The sequence below is a fragment of the Oncorhynchus nerka genome, linkage group LG16 (assembly GCF_034236695.1).
Source record: "Oncorhynchus nerka isolate Pitt River linkage group LG16, Oner_Uvic_2.0, whole genome shotgun sequence".
In the NCBI taxonomy this organism is placed as follows: Eukaryota; Metazoa; Chordata; class Actinopteri; order Salmoniformes; family Salmonidae; genus Oncorhynchus; species Oncorhynchus nerka.
In genome coordinates this window covers 20,308,172-20,326,063 of record NC_088411.1, presented here as the reverse complement: position 1 = coordinate 20,326,063, position 17,892 = coordinate 20,308,172, and the positions used below count along the sequence as shown (strand labels likewise).

At 42.2% G+C, this 17,892-nt stretch overlaps 2 protein-coding genes across 2 annotated transcripts in view; one reads left to right on the top strand and one right to left on the bottom strand.

The window, feature by feature from the left end:
* cpped1 (calcineurin-like phosphoesterase domain containing 1) overlaps positions 1 to 5,530 on the bottom strand; it is a 34,557-nt gene extending 29,027 nt beyond the window's left edge. Inside the window, exons 1-2 of the mRNA XM_065002313.1 lie at positions 5,475 to 5,530; positions 5,045 to 5,203 (exon numbers count right to left, since the gene is read on the bottom strand). Coding sequence (XP_064858385.1) covers positions 5,045 to 5,203; positions 5,475 to 5,530 — 215 coding nt within the window. The remainder of the gene's footprint in view (positions 1 to 5,044; positions 5,204 to 5,474) is intronic.
* A 9,179-nt stretch (positions 5,531 to 14,709) lies between these two features.
* Positions 14,710 to 17,892, top strand: part of shisa9a (shisa family member 9a) — a 49,449-nt gene continuing 46,266 nt past the window's right edge. Inside the window, exons 1-2 of the mRNA XM_029685540.2 lie at positions 14,710 to 15,786; positions 17,217 to 17,323. Of these exons, the coding sequence (XP_029541400.2) occupies positions 15,269 to 15,786; positions 17,217 to 17,323 (625 nt within the window). The 5' untranslated portion in view covers positions 14,710 to 15,268. The remainder of the gene's footprint in view (positions 15,787 to 17,216; positions 17,324 to 17,892) is intronic.

Here is a 17,892-nt window from a genome sequence, read left to right as displayed (position 1 = left end):
TAGGAGTGTGTTTAGTCCAGCATGTTGCTTTAATCTAATCATCCTTCCTTCTCTGAACGTTTCACGGCTCTTCATTCTCTGTGAGAGTCCTTGATGGGTCTCTCCTGGGATGGGATTACATTTTACTCATTTAGCAGACACTCTTATCCAGAGCGATTTAGAGGAGCAATTATGGTTAAGTGCCTTGCTCAAGGGCACATCAAGGGATTTAAAAGAGCAACCTTTCGGTTACCGGCCCAATGCTCTTAACCACGAGGCTACCTGCCGCCATGGGATCACAGCGAGATTTGTCAATAATAGCAGCACGGAATGGGATGGTGACAGGGGATATGTTTCCTCTGACAGCTGCTAGTTAGGGAAGGAGACCTGTGGATTTCTGGAGTAGGGGGTCAGGGATGGGCATTTTCATTGGGCCCAGCATGGAGCCTTGTGGCACACCACAGGTAGTTAACAAAGGTGATGGATGATCAAACTGTCAGTCGCTGAGTCCTTCAAGGCCCTGTGTTTTCCTGATCACTACAGTGATAATGTACGTTGTTGAAGGATACAAGTAGATAATTTAATTAATTATATAGCCTTCTACCTTCGTGGTGACTGAAGAATGGTGAAATAAGAGATATTTTCACACAATAAAGTGAGGTATGCAAACAAGTTAGGGAGGGAGATGTTTACTCAAAGACACACCCAGCCAGGAGACATTTGGAGCCAATTTCCTGTCTTTCCCTGACAGCACTGTTTGTGGACAGGCAACTTCCCCTGGCCAGCAAAATAGTTTTTTTCTGTTTGTAAATAAACACAAACAGCTTTTTGGGGATTTCAAATGTCATTTGGGGAGTGTTGCCTGGCAGTGCCACCCCCCCCCCCCCCCCCGGCAGTGGGAGCCGTGGAAACGGCTGTGCGTGTGACGGATGTAGCTTGTAATGCACCTGGCACACACAACCTGCTCAGGCTGCCTGACGGTAACTAAGAGAGACGGCAGGCCATTTAAATGTCCCCAAACCCTGGGCGGTTAGACTATCACTATGCATTTGGTAGGGACATGTGAAATCACAGTGACCTATAAATGCAACTGATCAGGGAGGGATGGAGGGATAAAGGGGAATGAGAGGAAATCGTGCCCTACTTATCAAAATCAAATCAAAGTTTATTTGTCACGTGCGCCGAACACAGTGAAATGCTTACTTACAGGCTCTAACCAATAGTGTGAAAGAAAAAGGTGTGTGTGTGTAAGTAAAGAAATAAAACAACAGTAAAAAGACATTTGAAAATAACAGTAGCAAGGCTATATACAGACACTGGTTAGTCAGGCTTATTGAGGTAGTATGTACATGTGGGTATGGTTAAAATGGCTGCAATCCCGTTAACGGAATGATATGACAACAGCCAGTGAAAGTGCAGGGCGCCAAATTCAAAGCAACAGAAATCTGTTGAAATTAAAATTCATCAAACATACAGCACATGTATCTTATACCGTTTTAAAGGTAATCTTGTTGTTAATCCTACCACAGTGTCCGATTTCAAATATGCTTTACAGCGAAAGCACCACAAACGATTATGTTAGGTCACCACCAAGCCACAGCCATTTTTCCAGCCAAAGAAAAGGTCACAAAAAGCACAAATGGAGATAAGATTAATCACTAACCTTTGATGATCTTCATCAGATGACACTCATATGACTTCATGTTACACAATACATGTATGTTTTGTTTGATAAAGTTCATATTTATATAAAAAAAATCGGAGTTTACATTGGCGCGTTACATTCACCAGTTCCAAAAACATCCAGTGATTTTGCATAGCCACATGGATTCAACAGAAATGCTCATCATAAATGTAGATGATAATACAAGTTATAGACATGGAATTATAGATATACCTCTCCTTAATGCAACCGCTGTGTCAGATTTTAAAAAAACTTTACGGAAAAAGCAAACCATGCAATAATCTAAGACGGCACTCAGAAAAATAATCAAATTAGCCGCAATGTTGGAGTCAACAGAAACCAGAAATTACATGATAAATATTCCCTTACCTTTGATGATCATCAGAATGCACTCCCAGGAATCCTAGTTCCACAATGAATGCTTGATTTGTTCGATAATGTCCGTTATTTATGTCCAAGTAGCTACTTTTGTTAGCGCGTTAGGTATACAAATCCAAATGCTCGTGCAGGTTGAGCATTACTTTGGACAAAAACTTCAAAAAGTTATATTACAGGTCGAAGAAACATTTCAAACTAAGTATAGAATCAATCATTAGGATGTTTTAATCATAAGGATGTTTTAATCAGGGGACTGAGCACGCAACCCTGGGGTGCTCCAGTGTTGAAGATCAGCGTGGCAGATGTGTTGCTACCTACCCTGACCACCTGGGTGCGGCCAGTCAGGAAGTCCAGGATCCAGTTGCAGAGGGAGGTGTTTAGTCCCAGGTTCCTTAGCTTAGTGATGAGCTTTGAGGGTACTATGGTGTTGAACGCTGAGCTGTAGTCAATCAATAGCATTCTCACATAGGTGTTCCTTTTGCCCAGATGAGAAAGGGCAGTGTGGAGTGCAATAGAGATTGCATCATCTGTGGATCTGTGTGGGCGGTATGCAAATTGGAGTGGGTCTAGGGTGTCTGGGATAATGGTGTTGATGTGAGCCATGACCAGCCTTTCAAAGCACCTCATGGTTACAGACGTGAGTGCTACGGGTCTGTAGTCATTTAGGCAGGTTGCCTTTGTGTTCTTGGGCACAGGGACTATGGTGGTCTGCTTGAAGCATGTTGGTATTACAGACTCAATCAGGAACATGTTGAAAATGTCAGTGAAGACACCTGCCTGTTGGTCAGCACATGTGAATGTTGACCTGTTTAAAGGTCTTACTCACGTCGGCTACGGAGAGCGTGATCACACAGTCGTCCGGAACAGCTGATGCTCTCATGCATGCCTCAGTGTTGCTTGCCTCGAAGCGAGCATAGAAGTGATTTAGCTCGTCTGGTAGTCACTGGGCAGCTCGCGGCTGTGCTTCCCTTTGTAGTCTGTAATAGTTTGCAAGCCCTGCCACATCCGACGAGCGTCGGAGCCGTTGTAGTATGATTCAATCTTAGCCCTGTATTGACGCTTTGCCTATTTGATGGTTCGTCGCAGGGCAGAGGGAATTTCTTGTAAGATTTGAAGGCGGCAGCTCTACCCTTTAGCTCAGTGCAAATGTTGCCTGTAATCCATGGCTTCTGGTTGGGGAATGTACGTACAGTCACTGTGGGGACGACGTCCTCAATGCACTTATTGATAAAGCCAGTGACTGATCTGGTGTATTCCTCAATGTCATCGGAAGAAGCCCGGAACATGTTCCAGTCTGTGATAGCAATCCTGTAGTTTAGCATCTGCTTCATCTGACCACTTTTTTATAGACTGAGTCACTGGTGCTTCCTGCTTTAATTTGTGCTTGTAAGCAGGAATCAGGAGGATAGAGTTGTGGTCGGATTTACCATTTGGAGGGAGAGCTTTGTACGCGTCTCTGTGTGTGGAGTACAGGTGATCTAGAATTTTTTCCCTCTGGTTGCACATTTAATATGTTGATAGAGATTTGGTAGAACTGATTTAAGTTTCCCTGCATTAAACTGTACAGTCATGGAAAATATTAGTTACTTACCGAGCACTCAGAGGATTGTGCAGGAGTGGAATGTGTTTAATGTATAAATGTATCCATTATAGTGTTTGTCAGCAGAACGTACAGTACAAGGCAAATTGTAGGTCATTATTACTAAGCATGGACAAAAGGAGAGGAAGAGGGTAGCTCTGGGGTCATCTGTATGCACAGCATTTCTTATGTAAGCAGAAGTAAGATTTTTCCCTTGTCATTTAGCTAAATGTGCATTCTGCAAAATGTGAACAAACACTACAGAAAAATGATACCTTTTTATATAGTCATGATAAAATCATGTTCATGAGAACTATATTGGACACATATAGTATACATCCCAGAGAAGACAGACAGACAAGCCTGGTGACTTCTGCAGATGCACATCAGAGCCAAATATTCCCCAGATCCACCCTTGGAAGGCAAAGCACCCCACAGTCCCTAATTGTCAGGCAAAGGTAGTAGGGAAGCAGCACGTTGGCGTGCAACAATATTATCTCTGCAGTGGGTCTAGCCTTCCGATTCCTCTTACCCTGTTATCAAATTAGTCAGCTGGACATCAAACACTCACCAAGCTATAGCCGCTCACTTAATTACATTCACCACCAGCACCTGTTTCCCCGCTAATGCCTCTCAGGCATACAGAGAACACCACTCAAACTTGTTCTCCTCTTTAAAACCACACAGGGAAGGATGGGGTTTTTCTGCATTTTTTCTTACATTGACAAATGGGAGTTTAGTTTTCCTTAAGGCCCTCTGCTTTCTCCCAAGCCAGACTCAGATCTATTTGAGTAGATAAAACTCATAATTTTTCCAAGATCTACCATTTGTGAAAAATTTCCTAGAGGCAAATTACTTCCCTCATATATTTTTTATAAAGCATCACACAGATACAGTAGTGGGAGGGAGTCTACTGTTAAGTCCGCCGGTATCAAGATGCGGCTCATTCTTCTGCCTCTCATAGAGAACATTCTGTAATGATTCCAAACACTCTTAACGTTCTCAAGAGTGCATGCATTTAATCAGAACAATCTCAGTGGGGAAGGGGAATCCATGAATCATTATATAACAGCCATATTCCATTCCCTTTATAGACCCATATAATATCAGAGACTTTCAAACTGATTTATCAGAATGTCAGTAACAGTGCATCTGCATAGCTGCTGGACATAAAACTGTTGTGGTCACACAACTGCAATGAAATGTGCCGTAGCAAAACTATACTCGTCCACTCCCAGTTGTTGTTATGAATACAAACGATGGCATCATGTCGGGGACAGTGACACAACAAGGATCCCATCATTGTCAAAGCATGACTGGACTGCTCTCTTCTATACGGTATGTCTACCATCTGAATAGAGGAAATATTCTCATGTTCACACCTGTTAAGGCTCAGGTGTCTTTCCTTTTGAACTTTGTCTTACCTTGCACGGACCATGTCCCCACACAGCACCATGAACTTGGGCCTGCGGCACAGCTTGTTGACGGCCTCCACAGCCTGATGGGTCAGTTGGACCTCTTCGGCCCAGCTGGAGGTCTGCAAAGGATGAAGCAGGATGGACCTCTCCATTCCTTCTGCTCTTCTGGGAAGGTAGGGGAACAGGAGAACAGGGGAGAGTCATGCCAGAGTCGTTGAATAAAAGATACACTCAACATACGTTTTTTGACACCCAGTCTCTCCTCTGTTCGTGAAAGTAATGCCGGAGTTATAGTCCTAATAGCAGTATTCTTACAAAATGGTCCTGTAGACCCACAGGGGATTTTGTTCTAGCCCTTACTAATCAATTAATCATCAAGCCCTTGAATCGTTTAGTCTGGTATGTTACTACTGTCTGTAACAAAAAACCTACAAACCCTGTGGGTCCAGGGCCAGGAGTAGAGAACAACACCGATGTAACAGTTATTGTCATAGTCGTGTTTCCCCTCTCAATAAAGAAAACGTTTAAATAATTGGGCCTAACAGAACTATGGATATTGATGTGTGCATGGCAAAGTGTTTTAAATTATCTGGAAATTACATAACGTGCCCATAACCTACAATAATCTCACTCAAATATTAATTTAAAAAGGCATTTGTTTTCACAGAGATAGGCAGGCATGCTGCGCCGCTAGTGAGTAGCAGTCGGGAGGACCTAAGATGGATCTAACATTGTTTTTAATGGATTGCCCTTGTTGCATAAAAATGGCCAGCAGAAACAGACATCCGCTGTTTGTACAATGTGTTAAGAGGAAGGACAAACAACATCTCTCTAGTCTGGTCTGCATCCCTCATTCTGTTCTAGAAGCTCAAAAAGCTACACACTGTGTACACACACACACACACACACACACACACACACACACACACACACACACAATACAGTACAGTATACACTCTCTCTCTCACACAGACACACACACACATGGCCGTACACAGCAGGACTTCCTTTCTCATCAGAATCTTCAATGTTTAACAAGCAGCAAATGAGTGATGGTGATTCACAGTACTTGGAACAACAAGTCTTTGTATCTTCGTTTAGGAAATAATGGGGAACATTCCCTGCTTCTATGGTTAACAGTAAGGGCAATTCTGCTACATTTTGACCTCATATTCATTATCTCCAGCACCATACCAGTGTTTACATAATGTGACAACGGCACGTTTCTATGATCTGTTGTAAAAAATAATAAGAAGAAAGGTCCTAAAAAATGCTTCTCTGTGACTTCACAGGGGTAGAATTAAAAGTAAGGAAAACAGTGATTTTTAAAACGTGCAACAAGCTTCTAGCCAGAGGGAGGTCTTTTCTTGCTCCCCAAGTCACCACGAATTGTCATACTTTGAAAATCACTGTTTTTAAAATATTGTATAAATATACAATTTTCATTTATGTAGACACTGGTATTGTGCTGGAGATAACGAAAATGAAGTTGAAAAGAGTTGGAATTGCCTTAACATCTATTAAACACAACACCAATTACATGTCTTACTTGCAGGGTATTTGGAGGGATCAAGGTTAAGGCAATGTAAGGTCTGCTTCCAACTCACACCCTCAAACACGTAGATCCCCTGAACGCAGCTCACTTTCCAGACCACTTTCCAGCTCAAACTCTCAAACACCTAGATACCCTGAACGAAGCTCACTCTCCAGATCCCAATCACTTGAATTCTGATTACCTGTTCACACACCTGTATCTCTTTGTCACACACTATTTAGTTCAGTTCTTTGCACCCCATCACTGTGAGGTATTGTTTGTTTTGTGACACATGGCTTTTGGAGTGATGGGTTTCCTGTGAGTTACTCTTCCTGTGTATGGTAGTTTTTGCCTGCCTCACTAACGATGCCTATTCCCCGCCTGTTCTTTAGCCTATTGAATTTCCTGTTATCTATCTATTGCCTGATCTCCCAGACTACGTTACTAGCCTTTTCCCTGCCTGTACTGTTGCCGTTTTGGACCCCCTGTGTATGACCTTCTGCCTGCCCCTGGACCCAGCTACCTGCCTCCTCCTGTGGTCCTTTGCAATAAACACCTGCTGTGCCCTGCACTTGAAACCAGCTCTCGGTCTCCCTCGTGTTCATTACTGGCAAATACTAACTAATTTTTACATTACAATTTTCAGTCGAAGTTTATATCATTTTCACTGAAGACAGAATGTTGCTTGGGTACTTTTCATAGGTTGAAAACTTCCCTGAACTTCTACAATTCAGCAAAATCCTTATGCTGTAACGGTTTATGCTGCAATATAATGGAATATCCTGCATCAGCATATGGGCCTTAGTTCACTGATCTCTCCAGCACCAATTGGATATATGTGTTTCCTCCCAACCCTAGATATGTAACAGGCTAAGCCCTCTCTTTTTTACTGCCTCATATGAGACAGACGCATGATTTGTAAAGCTTTCATACTAGCCTTTAATCTCTCATTCTAGCCAAGCCTGGTACCTTTTAACATTAAACAAACTTTACAGTAGTGTGCGTCTCAGGAATCGCTGCTGTGTGAACTATTTTAGAGGCAACTTAAAATTTTTAAAAAAAAGCATAAATAGTTTTTTACACAAGGAGCCAAAGCTCCCAAGACCGCTGATAAGTACACGCAACTTTGTGCGGATGCATTGACCTAGCACCACTTCAAACATAAATCGGAGAGATTTCTCAGGTGGTAGATGGTATGTTCAAACAATGTTAATCATAATTCAACATGAAGCACTGAGGGGCTTTTTAATAAAAAATAAAAGGAATGAAATTTGGAACTTATATGGAATTTTCAGTGAAGAGAAAAACCTATTAATTCCACCATCAGTTTGAGGTGCTGAAAAACTAACAATGTGTTAGAGATGTGATGGTGCAATCAGCAAAGCTGTCAGAGGAAGAGATTAGTCTGCGAATCTGATTAGTTTGAACACTCAAATGCCTCAGTCTGTAAGCGTGGCCAGAAATGGGACAATTCAGCCCAGTCCATTCACTGGTCAAAGGTCAAATGTCTAAGGTAGATAGGGTCTTCACTAATTACCACAACTACAAAGTCATTATTAAGGCTAAACCTAAATTTAACCACACTTCTAACCTTATGCCTAACCTTAAATTAATGCCAAATAGCAATTATTTGTTTTCATACATTTTTATGATATGGCTGATATATAACTGATATACAAATATGAACACAACATGTAAAGTGTTGGTCCCATGTTCCATGAGCTGAAAAAAAAGATCCCAGAAATGTTTCATATGCACAAAAAGCTTATTTCTCTCAAATAAAATGCTCAAATTTGTTTACATCCCTGTTAGGTTTGGCATATCAGAAGCTGATTAAACAGCATGATCATTACACAGGTGCACCTTGTGCTGGGGACAATAAAAGGCCACTCTAATGTGCAGTTTTGTCACACAATGCCACAGAGTTCTCAAATTTCAAGTGAGTGTGCAATTGGCAAGCTGACTGCAAGAATGTCCACCAGAGCTGTTGCCAGAGAAATTAATGGTAATTTCTCTACCAATGTCGTAATAGACCGCAGACCACGTGTATGGTGTCTTGAGGGCGAGCGGTTTTCTGATGTCAACGTTGTGAACAGAGTGCCCCATGGTGGCGGTGGGGTTAAGGTATGGGCAGGCATAAACTACGGGCAAAGAACGCAATTGCATTTTATTGATGGCAATTTGAATGCACATGAGATACCGTGATGAGATCCTGAGGCCCATTGTCTTGCCATTCATCCGCCGCCATCCCCTCATGTTTGAGAATGATATTGCAGGGCTCCCTTTTGCAAGGATCTGTACACATTTCCTGGAAGCTGAAAATGTTCCAGGTCTTCCATGGCCTGCATACCCACCAGATATGTCACCCATTGAGCAGGTTCGGGATACTCTGGGTCAACTTGTTTCGACAGCGTATTCCAGGTCCCGCCAATATTGAGCAACTTTGCACAGCCATTGAAGAGGACTGGGAAACATTCCACAAACCACAATAAACCGCCTGATAAACTCTATGTGAAAGAGATGTGTCGCGCTGCATGAGACAAATGGTGGTCACACCAGAAACTGACAGTTTTTCTGATCTGCACCCCTACCTTTCTTTTAAGATATCTGTGACCAACAGATGCATATCTGTATTCCCAGTCATGTGAAATCCATAGATTAGGGCCTAATGAATTTATTTCAATTGACTGAATTCCTTATATAAAATCTTTGAAATTGTTGCACGTTACATTTATATTTTTGTTCAGTATATATTTTTACTTTGTGTCTGTGGCAACTAGTGAGAACCGATAGACAGTGAGCGGGTTCGATTAATCTCGCCCGTGTAGCCATGTTTTGCATCGGCTGAAAGTTGATTTTAATTTGGAACCGGGCTGCTTCCCGGGCGTGAGCCAGGTGCCCCGCTTTGTTCCGACGGCGACTGCTCAAAACAAAAGTTACGTCATTAAGCACGTGTTGTAATTAGTAGGATTCTGTGTTTTTACATGAAAAAGTGATTGCTTTTGATTAAAACCCTTTATCTGCCTTCCCAATGAAAACTAGTTTGAAAATTCTAAATGTGTTTTGATAGAAAAGAGTAGATGTATGTTTAAGCAATAAGGCCAGAGGCTATATGGCCAATATACCACGGCTAAGGGCTGTTCTTAGCCGTGGTATATTGGCCATATATCACAAACCCCACAAGTGCCTTATTTCTATTATAAACTGGTGACTAACGTAATTAGAGCAGTAAAAATAAATGTTTTATCATACCCATGGTATACTGTCTGATATACCATGGTTGTTAGCCAATCAGCATTCAGTGCTCAAACCAGACAGTTTATAAATCTGGACAATGCACCATGCTGCCTTGTTGACAACATGACCGAGCGGTGCAGATTACTGTTCGACTTGAGACGGGCAGTCCTCCTTCCCCACTTTCGCCCAATGATGTGACAAGCCATTGCCCGGTTCAGCCCGGGCCAGCAGAAAAGAACTCCCACCCTGACTGACTTCCTATCACACGATGACTAACCAATCCTAACATAGGCCTATTTAAAGTTAAAATCCTAAGTTGCTACAGCCATTTTTGGACTTATAAATTAATGATATATACCCATTGAATCTTGAAGAATGTGACTTATAAATGCCTCGTAAAATTAGTTCAACTGTCATACCCCATCAGAACCCCAAATATAAGCTTATTTTTCTTTAATGTTTCTAAACCATGTCAATTTAAACTAACACTGCATAGCCTCAAAACATGTTTAAAACTAGCTTATACATTTGATATCATCGAAGGTCAGTACTTGCATCCATAGCTCTGTCTATGAATTTGAGAGTGGTCACATTTTCTCCAGCCCTTCCCTTAGCTTTTTAACAAAACAGGGGTGGGGATGTTTTCTTATGATTTCAATTAGGGATTCTAGCTTAAAAAATATGATTGGAAGGTATTCCTAATGTGTTAATAAGTCTTCCATACAACACCACATGTAATATGCCATTGGTTTTGGGCAGAGATCGATTTTGGGGTTATGATAAGGTAGCTAAACGGCAATAACGCAACTCACATTTACAGCCATAGGCATTTGTAAATCATAACCTCTTGAAACTAGGGGGCACTATTACAGCCATAGGCATTTGTAAATCATAATCTTCATAATCAAGGGATTCAGCAAAACAAAATTGCAAAACAAATGGATGTTAGCTAGCCAACTATATGGGCGGCTAGTTAGTTAGCTTGCTAGCTAGTTGGTTAGATTTAGGTAGCTATCTTCAGTCAGTCTTGATGTTGTTCTTTTTTTGTCAATGTACAATGAGGTATTTGTGAATCCCAAACAAGGTGAAAGTCACTATCTGGCCAAGTAGCATAACAACAATGTCCGAACCCCTGCCTAGTTCTACAATTTCTACAACAACCCCCGGCCTTGTTGCTGACAAAACTCAGAGGGAGACTTCCAGAGAGTGACAATACACTCGTGAATTTAATTATATCATTCAAATGAATTAATAAAACGAGCATGAAATTCATATTTGTGATTCAGCCATAGACTCGACGCTCGTGTTGAATCGACTACATCATCTACATCTATCTATTAACTTTGCTTGGCTGCATAACTTTTCTGTATCAGCCCGTGTGACTGACTGACTGCATCTGGGAGCTGTACCTTGACTTTCTCTCTCTCTCTCTATATATATATATATATATAACTCAGCAAAAAAAGAAACGGCCCTTTTTCAGAAGCCTGTCTTTCAAAGGTAATTCATAAAAATCCAAATAACTTCACAGATCTTCATTGTGAAGGGTTTAAACACCGTTTCCCATGCTTGTTCAATAAACCATAAATAATTCATGAACATGCATCTGTGGAACGGTCGTTCCACAGACACTAACAGCTTACAGATGGTAGGCAATTAAGGTCACAGTTATGAAAACTTAGGACACTAAAGAGGCCTTTCTACAGACTCTGAAAAACACCAAAAGAAAGATGCCCAGGGTCCCTGCTCATCTGTGTGAACGTACCTTAGGCATGCTGCAAGGAGGCATGAGGACTGCAGATGTGGCCAGGGCAATAAATCAGAACATCACACCTGCGGGACAGGTACAGGAGTGCAACAACTGCCCGAGTTACACCAGGAACGCACAATCCTTCCATCAGTGCTCAGACTGTCCGCAATAGGCTGAGAGAGGCTGGACTGAGGGCTTGTAGGCCTGTTGTAAGGCAGGTCCTCACCTTACCTGCAACAATGTCACGAATGGGCACAAACCTACTGTCGCTGGACCAGACAGGACTGGCAAAAAGTGTTCTTCACTGACCAGTCTCACCAGGGGTGATGGTGGGATTTGCGTTTATCGTCAAAGGAATGAGCGTTACACCGAGGCCTGTACTCTGGAGCGGGATTGATTTGGAGGTGGAGGGTCTGTCATGGTCTGGGGCAGTGTGTCATAGCATCATTGGACTGAGCTTGTTGTCATTGCAGGCAATCTCAATGCTGTGTGTTACAGGGAAGACATCATCCTCCCTCATGTGGTACCCTTCCTGAAGGCTCATCCTGACATGACCCTTCAGCATGACAATGCCACCAGCCATACTGCTCGTTCTGTGCGTGATTTCCAGCAAGACAGGAATGTCAGTGTTCTACCATGGCCAGCGAAGAGCCCAGATCTCAATCCCATTGAGTATGTATGGGACCTGTTGGATTGGAGGGTGAGGGCTAGGGCCATTCACCTCAGAAAGGTCCGGGAACTTGCAGGTGCTTTGGTGGAAGGGTGGGGTAACATCTCACAGCAAGAACTAAAGCACCTTATACCACCCACCACTGCGACCTGTATGCTCTAGTCGGCTGGCCCTACATATTCGTCACCAGACCCACTGGCTCCAGGTCATCTACAAGTCCATGCTAGGTAAAGCTCCGCCTTATCTCAGTTCACTGGTCACGATGGCAACACCCACCCATGGCACGCGCTCCAGCAGGTGTATCTCACTGATCATCCCTAAAGCCAACACCTCATTTGGCCGCCTTTCCTTCAAGTTCTCTGCTGCCTGTTACTGGAACGAATTGCAAAAATCGTTGAAGTTGGAGACTTTTATCTCCCTCACCAACTTTAAACATCTGCTATCTGAGCAGCTAACCGATCGCTGCAGCTGTACATAGTCCATCGGTAAATAGCCCACCCAATTTACCTACCTCATCCCCATACTGTTATTATTTATTTACTTTTCTGCTCTTTTGCACACCAATATCTCTACCTGCACATGACCATCTGATCATTTATCACTCCAGTGTTAATCTGCTAAATTGTAATTATTCGCCAACTCCTCATGCCTTTTGCACACAATGTATATAGACTTTTTTTTTATGTAATTTTTTTTCTCTACTGTTATTGACTTGTTTATTGTTTACTCCATGTGTAACTCTGTGTTGTTGTCTGTTCACACTGCTATGCTTTATCTTGGCCAGGTCGCAGTTGTAAATGAGAACTTGTTCTCAACTTGCCTACCTGGTTAAATAAAGGTGAAATAAAAATAAAATAAAATAAAAAGAACTGGCAAATCTGGTGCAGCCCATGAGGAGGAGATATACTGCAGTACTTAATGCAGCTGGTGGCCACACCAGATACGGACTGTTACTTTGATTTGCTGAGTTTATATACACACTACCGTTCAAAAGTTTGGGGTCACTTAGAAATGTCCTTGTTTTCCATAAAAACATACTTGAAATTAGTTGTAAATATAGTCAAGACATTGACAAGGTTATAAATAATGATTTTAATATAAATAATAATTGTATCCAAACTTTGCGCTTGTCAAAGAATCCTCCATTTGCAGCAATTACAGCCTTGCAGACCTTTGGCATTCTAGTTGTCAATTTGTCGAGGTAATCTGAAGAGATTTCATCCCATGCTTCCTGAAGCACCTCCCACAAGTGTAGACATTGTTAATGTTGTAAATGACTATTGAACCTGGAAATGGCAGATTTTTTAATGGAATATCTACATAGGCGTACAGAGGCCCATTATCAGCAACCATCACTCCTGTGTTCCAATGGCACATTGTGTTAGCTAATCCAAGTTTATCATTTTAAAAGGTTAATTGATCATTAGAAAACCCTTTTGCAATTATGTTAGCACAGTATCTGGAGCATCAGCATTTGTGGGTTCGATTGCAGGCTCAAAATGGCCAGAAACAAATAACTTGTCAGTCTATTCTTGTTCTGAGAAATGAAGGCTATTCCATGTGAGAAATTGCCAAGAAACTGAAGATCTCGTACAATGCTGTGTGCTACTCATTACAGTGCAAACTGGCTCTAACCAGAATAGAAAGAGGAGTGGGAGGCCCCGGTGCACAACTGAGCAAGAGGACAAGTATATTAGTGTCTAGTTTGAGAGACAGACTCTTCACAAGTCCTCACCTGGCAGCTTCATTTTAAATAGTACCTGCAAAACACCAGTCTCAACATCAACAGTGAAGAGGCGACTCCGGTATGCTGGCCTTCTAGGCAGAGTTCCTCTGTCCAGTGTCTGTGATATTTTGCCTAGCTTGATGATCTTTCTTTTTATTGGCCAGTCTGAGAGATGGCTTTTTCTTTGCAACTCTACCTAGAAGACCAGCATCCCAGAGTACGCACTTCACTGTCACTGTTGATGTTGAGACTGGTGTTTTGCAGGTACAGACATGGTTTTGCACAGTATTTTGATGAGTTGAGCTTTTTGAACAGGTGAAAGGCAGTGAGTAGAATGTGATAGAATATGGGAAATATGAATTGTATATATGGGAAATCATTCCTAAAGGAAATCAATCCACAGAACTCTATAATCCAACGTTTGTGAGGCATAACAAATATAATGTTGTGATGAATAGAGAAACGTCTCTGTGTATGATGTCACTGTGCATGGAAAGAGACGAGTGTTTGTGTGGACTCTTAGTCAGGCCAGTGTATAAAAGCATTAGTCTTCGAGTGTAAAAAATAAATACATACGTGTAGCCTATGCAACTCAGGTTGGCAAAACAACCCCTCTATAACCCTCTCTCTAATCTAATTGGGAAGTTACCATAACGGAAATGTCTGCATCCCGTGACCATGTTTTGTCCGTGCGCAAATTATAAGAAGGAAAAAACTGAATTGCTAGGCAGCACAACTCGATCCACAAATCGTAATGCGCGTTTTGGGCTGTCACAGACTCACAGATATGTTTAACAATACAGTAATCTCTCTTTCTTCTTCGGAATTCCTCCTTACCTTCTCTCCTCCTATCATTTTGCGCACCATGCTCTCCCACCTCAGCTCTTATTCGCTCACTCCAGCTCAAAACATTTGTGCAGTTAGTTCTAGCTCCATCGACTCCTGTGTGTGAGAGCGTGCTGATGGATGTGAGAAGTGAAGTAGCCAAGATTTGATAACATCATGGAATTATTTTTCTAAGAACACCTGTAGAAAGATTGTGCACTGGGGAACTATTCTAAGAAGGACAATATCCATATAAATGCAACGTTTTATTTGGGAAAAATAACAACAAATGGTTATCTTTACCTTCGTGGATGTCGAGGACATTAGTGAAAACGCTCACCAACACTGATGGCAGTGTTCTGCAATTTGCATCTATGTTTTTGGACTTTTCATAATACCAAGACCGTAAGCTCTTCTTCTTCTTCTTCTTCGGGTGTCTTCTGAAATGCGCTAGAGGAGCTGAAAGGAAGGGGGAGAAGGACAACACAATGAGGGGGAAATACTTTCTGCTCGGTTACTTGTTGGTCAAAGTTATAGCGCTGGTCTGCAAGGCGGACGGAGAACCAGGACAACTGGATGGCTTTGTCATGATGACGACCTCCAACGGATCTAGGGAGGACGAGGGCGCAGGCTTCTCAGAGCCCCCACACACCGAGGACCGGTGCCGGGGGTACTATGATGTGATGGGCCAGTGGGACCCGCCGTTCGTTTGCAAAACGGGCGATTATCTGTATTGCTGCGGCACCTGTGGCTTTCGGTTCTGCTGCTCCTACAAGACCTCGCGGCTGGATCAGAGCACCTGTAAAAACTACGACACTCCGGTGTGGATGATGACAGGTCAAACCCCGTTTAAGAAAAATGACCTCCGGCACGACCCCACCAAAGATAAAACTAATTTAATCGTGTATATAATCTGTGGAGTAGTCGCTATCATGGCACTTGTTGGGATATTCACCAAACTCGGCCTGGAAAAGGCGCACCGACCACAGAGAGAGAATATGGCTAGGTGGGTTTCTGGGGTTCTGCTGCTGTTGAGCGCGCCGCGAGCTCCTTTCATGCGCTTGTTTTCAAGGAGCTCGCTTGGTGCGCACATGTAGGCTAGAGCGCGCGCAACAATCATTTTAAAGCGTGAGTCTAGACTCGTGCTTGCCAGTTTTATATTGGTAAACGACTCTATTGTAATGACCTTGCTACTGATAGTAGGAAGGATCCAATCTAAATGTGGCTCTTGTTTAAAATTATAATAAGAAATCCCCCGTATAAATTACTTTTACGCGCACAATAAGACCTCTTCGATGGACAGAAAGTAGCTGTCAACGACATTTTATCAATTGGACTAGATTGCATAATGTCATCAGACACTTGGCTCACCTGTGTGGGTTGCTTGCCTGCTTCACTCGCAGAGAGCACGGGGGCGTGTGTCTCTTACAGTTGTGAGCGAGGCCACAATGCCCTCCACAACATGCGCATGCTATGCCTTTATTTGGAGATCTTTCTCTAACAATGGACCAATTATGTCCTATTAGTTTTCATCATCACCACTTATTTATTCTTAGAATTTTATATTTTCGAATTAATGTGGAACCCATTCAATTACATTTACATTTAAGTCATTTAGCAGACGCTCTTATCCAGAGCGACTTAACTAGTCAAATTAACTTATTAATTTGAAAATGTTAAATTTTGCTTTCTCTTGAACTCCCTGCCCTGTGCCTGGTCTCATAGACTAGACATATCATAGTAAATGTAAATCTGAGACACTAAAATTAGCATGATATGTTATGTTTGGTATGGTTACATAAGACAGGTGGTTACTGTTTGGTCAGGGTAGTCTAGCAACTGAAAGGTTGCGATTTCGAATCTCATCACGGACAACTTTATAATTTTAGCTATTTAGCAAATTTTCAATGACTTACTTATTTTTTCCTAATTTGCAACTACTTAGCATGTTAGCTAACCCTTCCACTAACCCTAACCCTTTTAGCTAACCCTTCCCCTAACCCTAACCTTAACCCTTTTAGCTAACCCTTTAACCTAACTCCTAAACTTAACCCTAACCCTAATCCCTAGCCTAGCCACCTAACCACCTAGCTATTATTCGTAACATATCATACGTTTTGAACATTTGTAACATATTGTGCATTTTGCAAATTCATAACATATAATACGAATTGTAATTCGTATCATATACAAAATGATTGATGGACATACACAAATGAATACATACTATACGAAACATAGCATATCATACTAAATGGATTGTCTCAGATTTCCTTACAAAATAATACAAAATGTTCTGAGACCAGGTTGCAGCACAGCACTGTTCAGCATGAAATCAAGCATTAGGCACAATCCTTCATTCTCTCTCTCTCTCTCTCTCTCTCTCTCTCTCTCTCTCTCTCTCTCTCTCTCTCTCCCTCTCACACACACACACAGGGCTGTCCAAAGCGTGTTACAGGTCGGCTGTCCAGGTGAGCAGTTTCAGGGGGAGGACACCCTTGGCATGCAGGCACAGCACTATGACACAAGGGCCAACAACCTCCGTAAGTTTCACTGTTTTGGCCCCTATAAGCAGAGGTTTTTGGTGGTGATGGTTGTGGACAGCTGTGTGTGGATGTATCTGCAATTTCAGAGAAATTTGAGATTGGGAGGGTTGGCCATGAGAGCCCCAAACAGATAATAGCAAACGTAATGTGGGCAGGTTGCATTGTTGCATATTGTACACGGACTCTCAATGAAGCATTTGGTCTCTGTAAGGGTATGGGTATGATGCTTGTATCATAGCCAGATGTATTCGTTTCAAGTGTGGCATTCATTTTATAATCTTAGATGGAGTCATGTGGAGGGAAACAAACTGCCTTATGATTTAGAAATCCACTGGTAATTCACAGTTTTATTTTGTCCCATGACATCATGATTCAATGATTCATAATGTGTAGGAGAGGGGTAGAGAGAGAGAGAGAGAGAGAGAGAGAGAGACAGAAAGAAAGAAAGAAAGAGAGAGAGAGACAGAGAGAGAGAGAGAGAGAGAGACAGAGAGAGACAGAGAGAGAGAGAGAAAGAAAGAAAGAAAGAAGAGAGAGAGAGAGAGAGAGAGAGAGAGAGAGAGAGA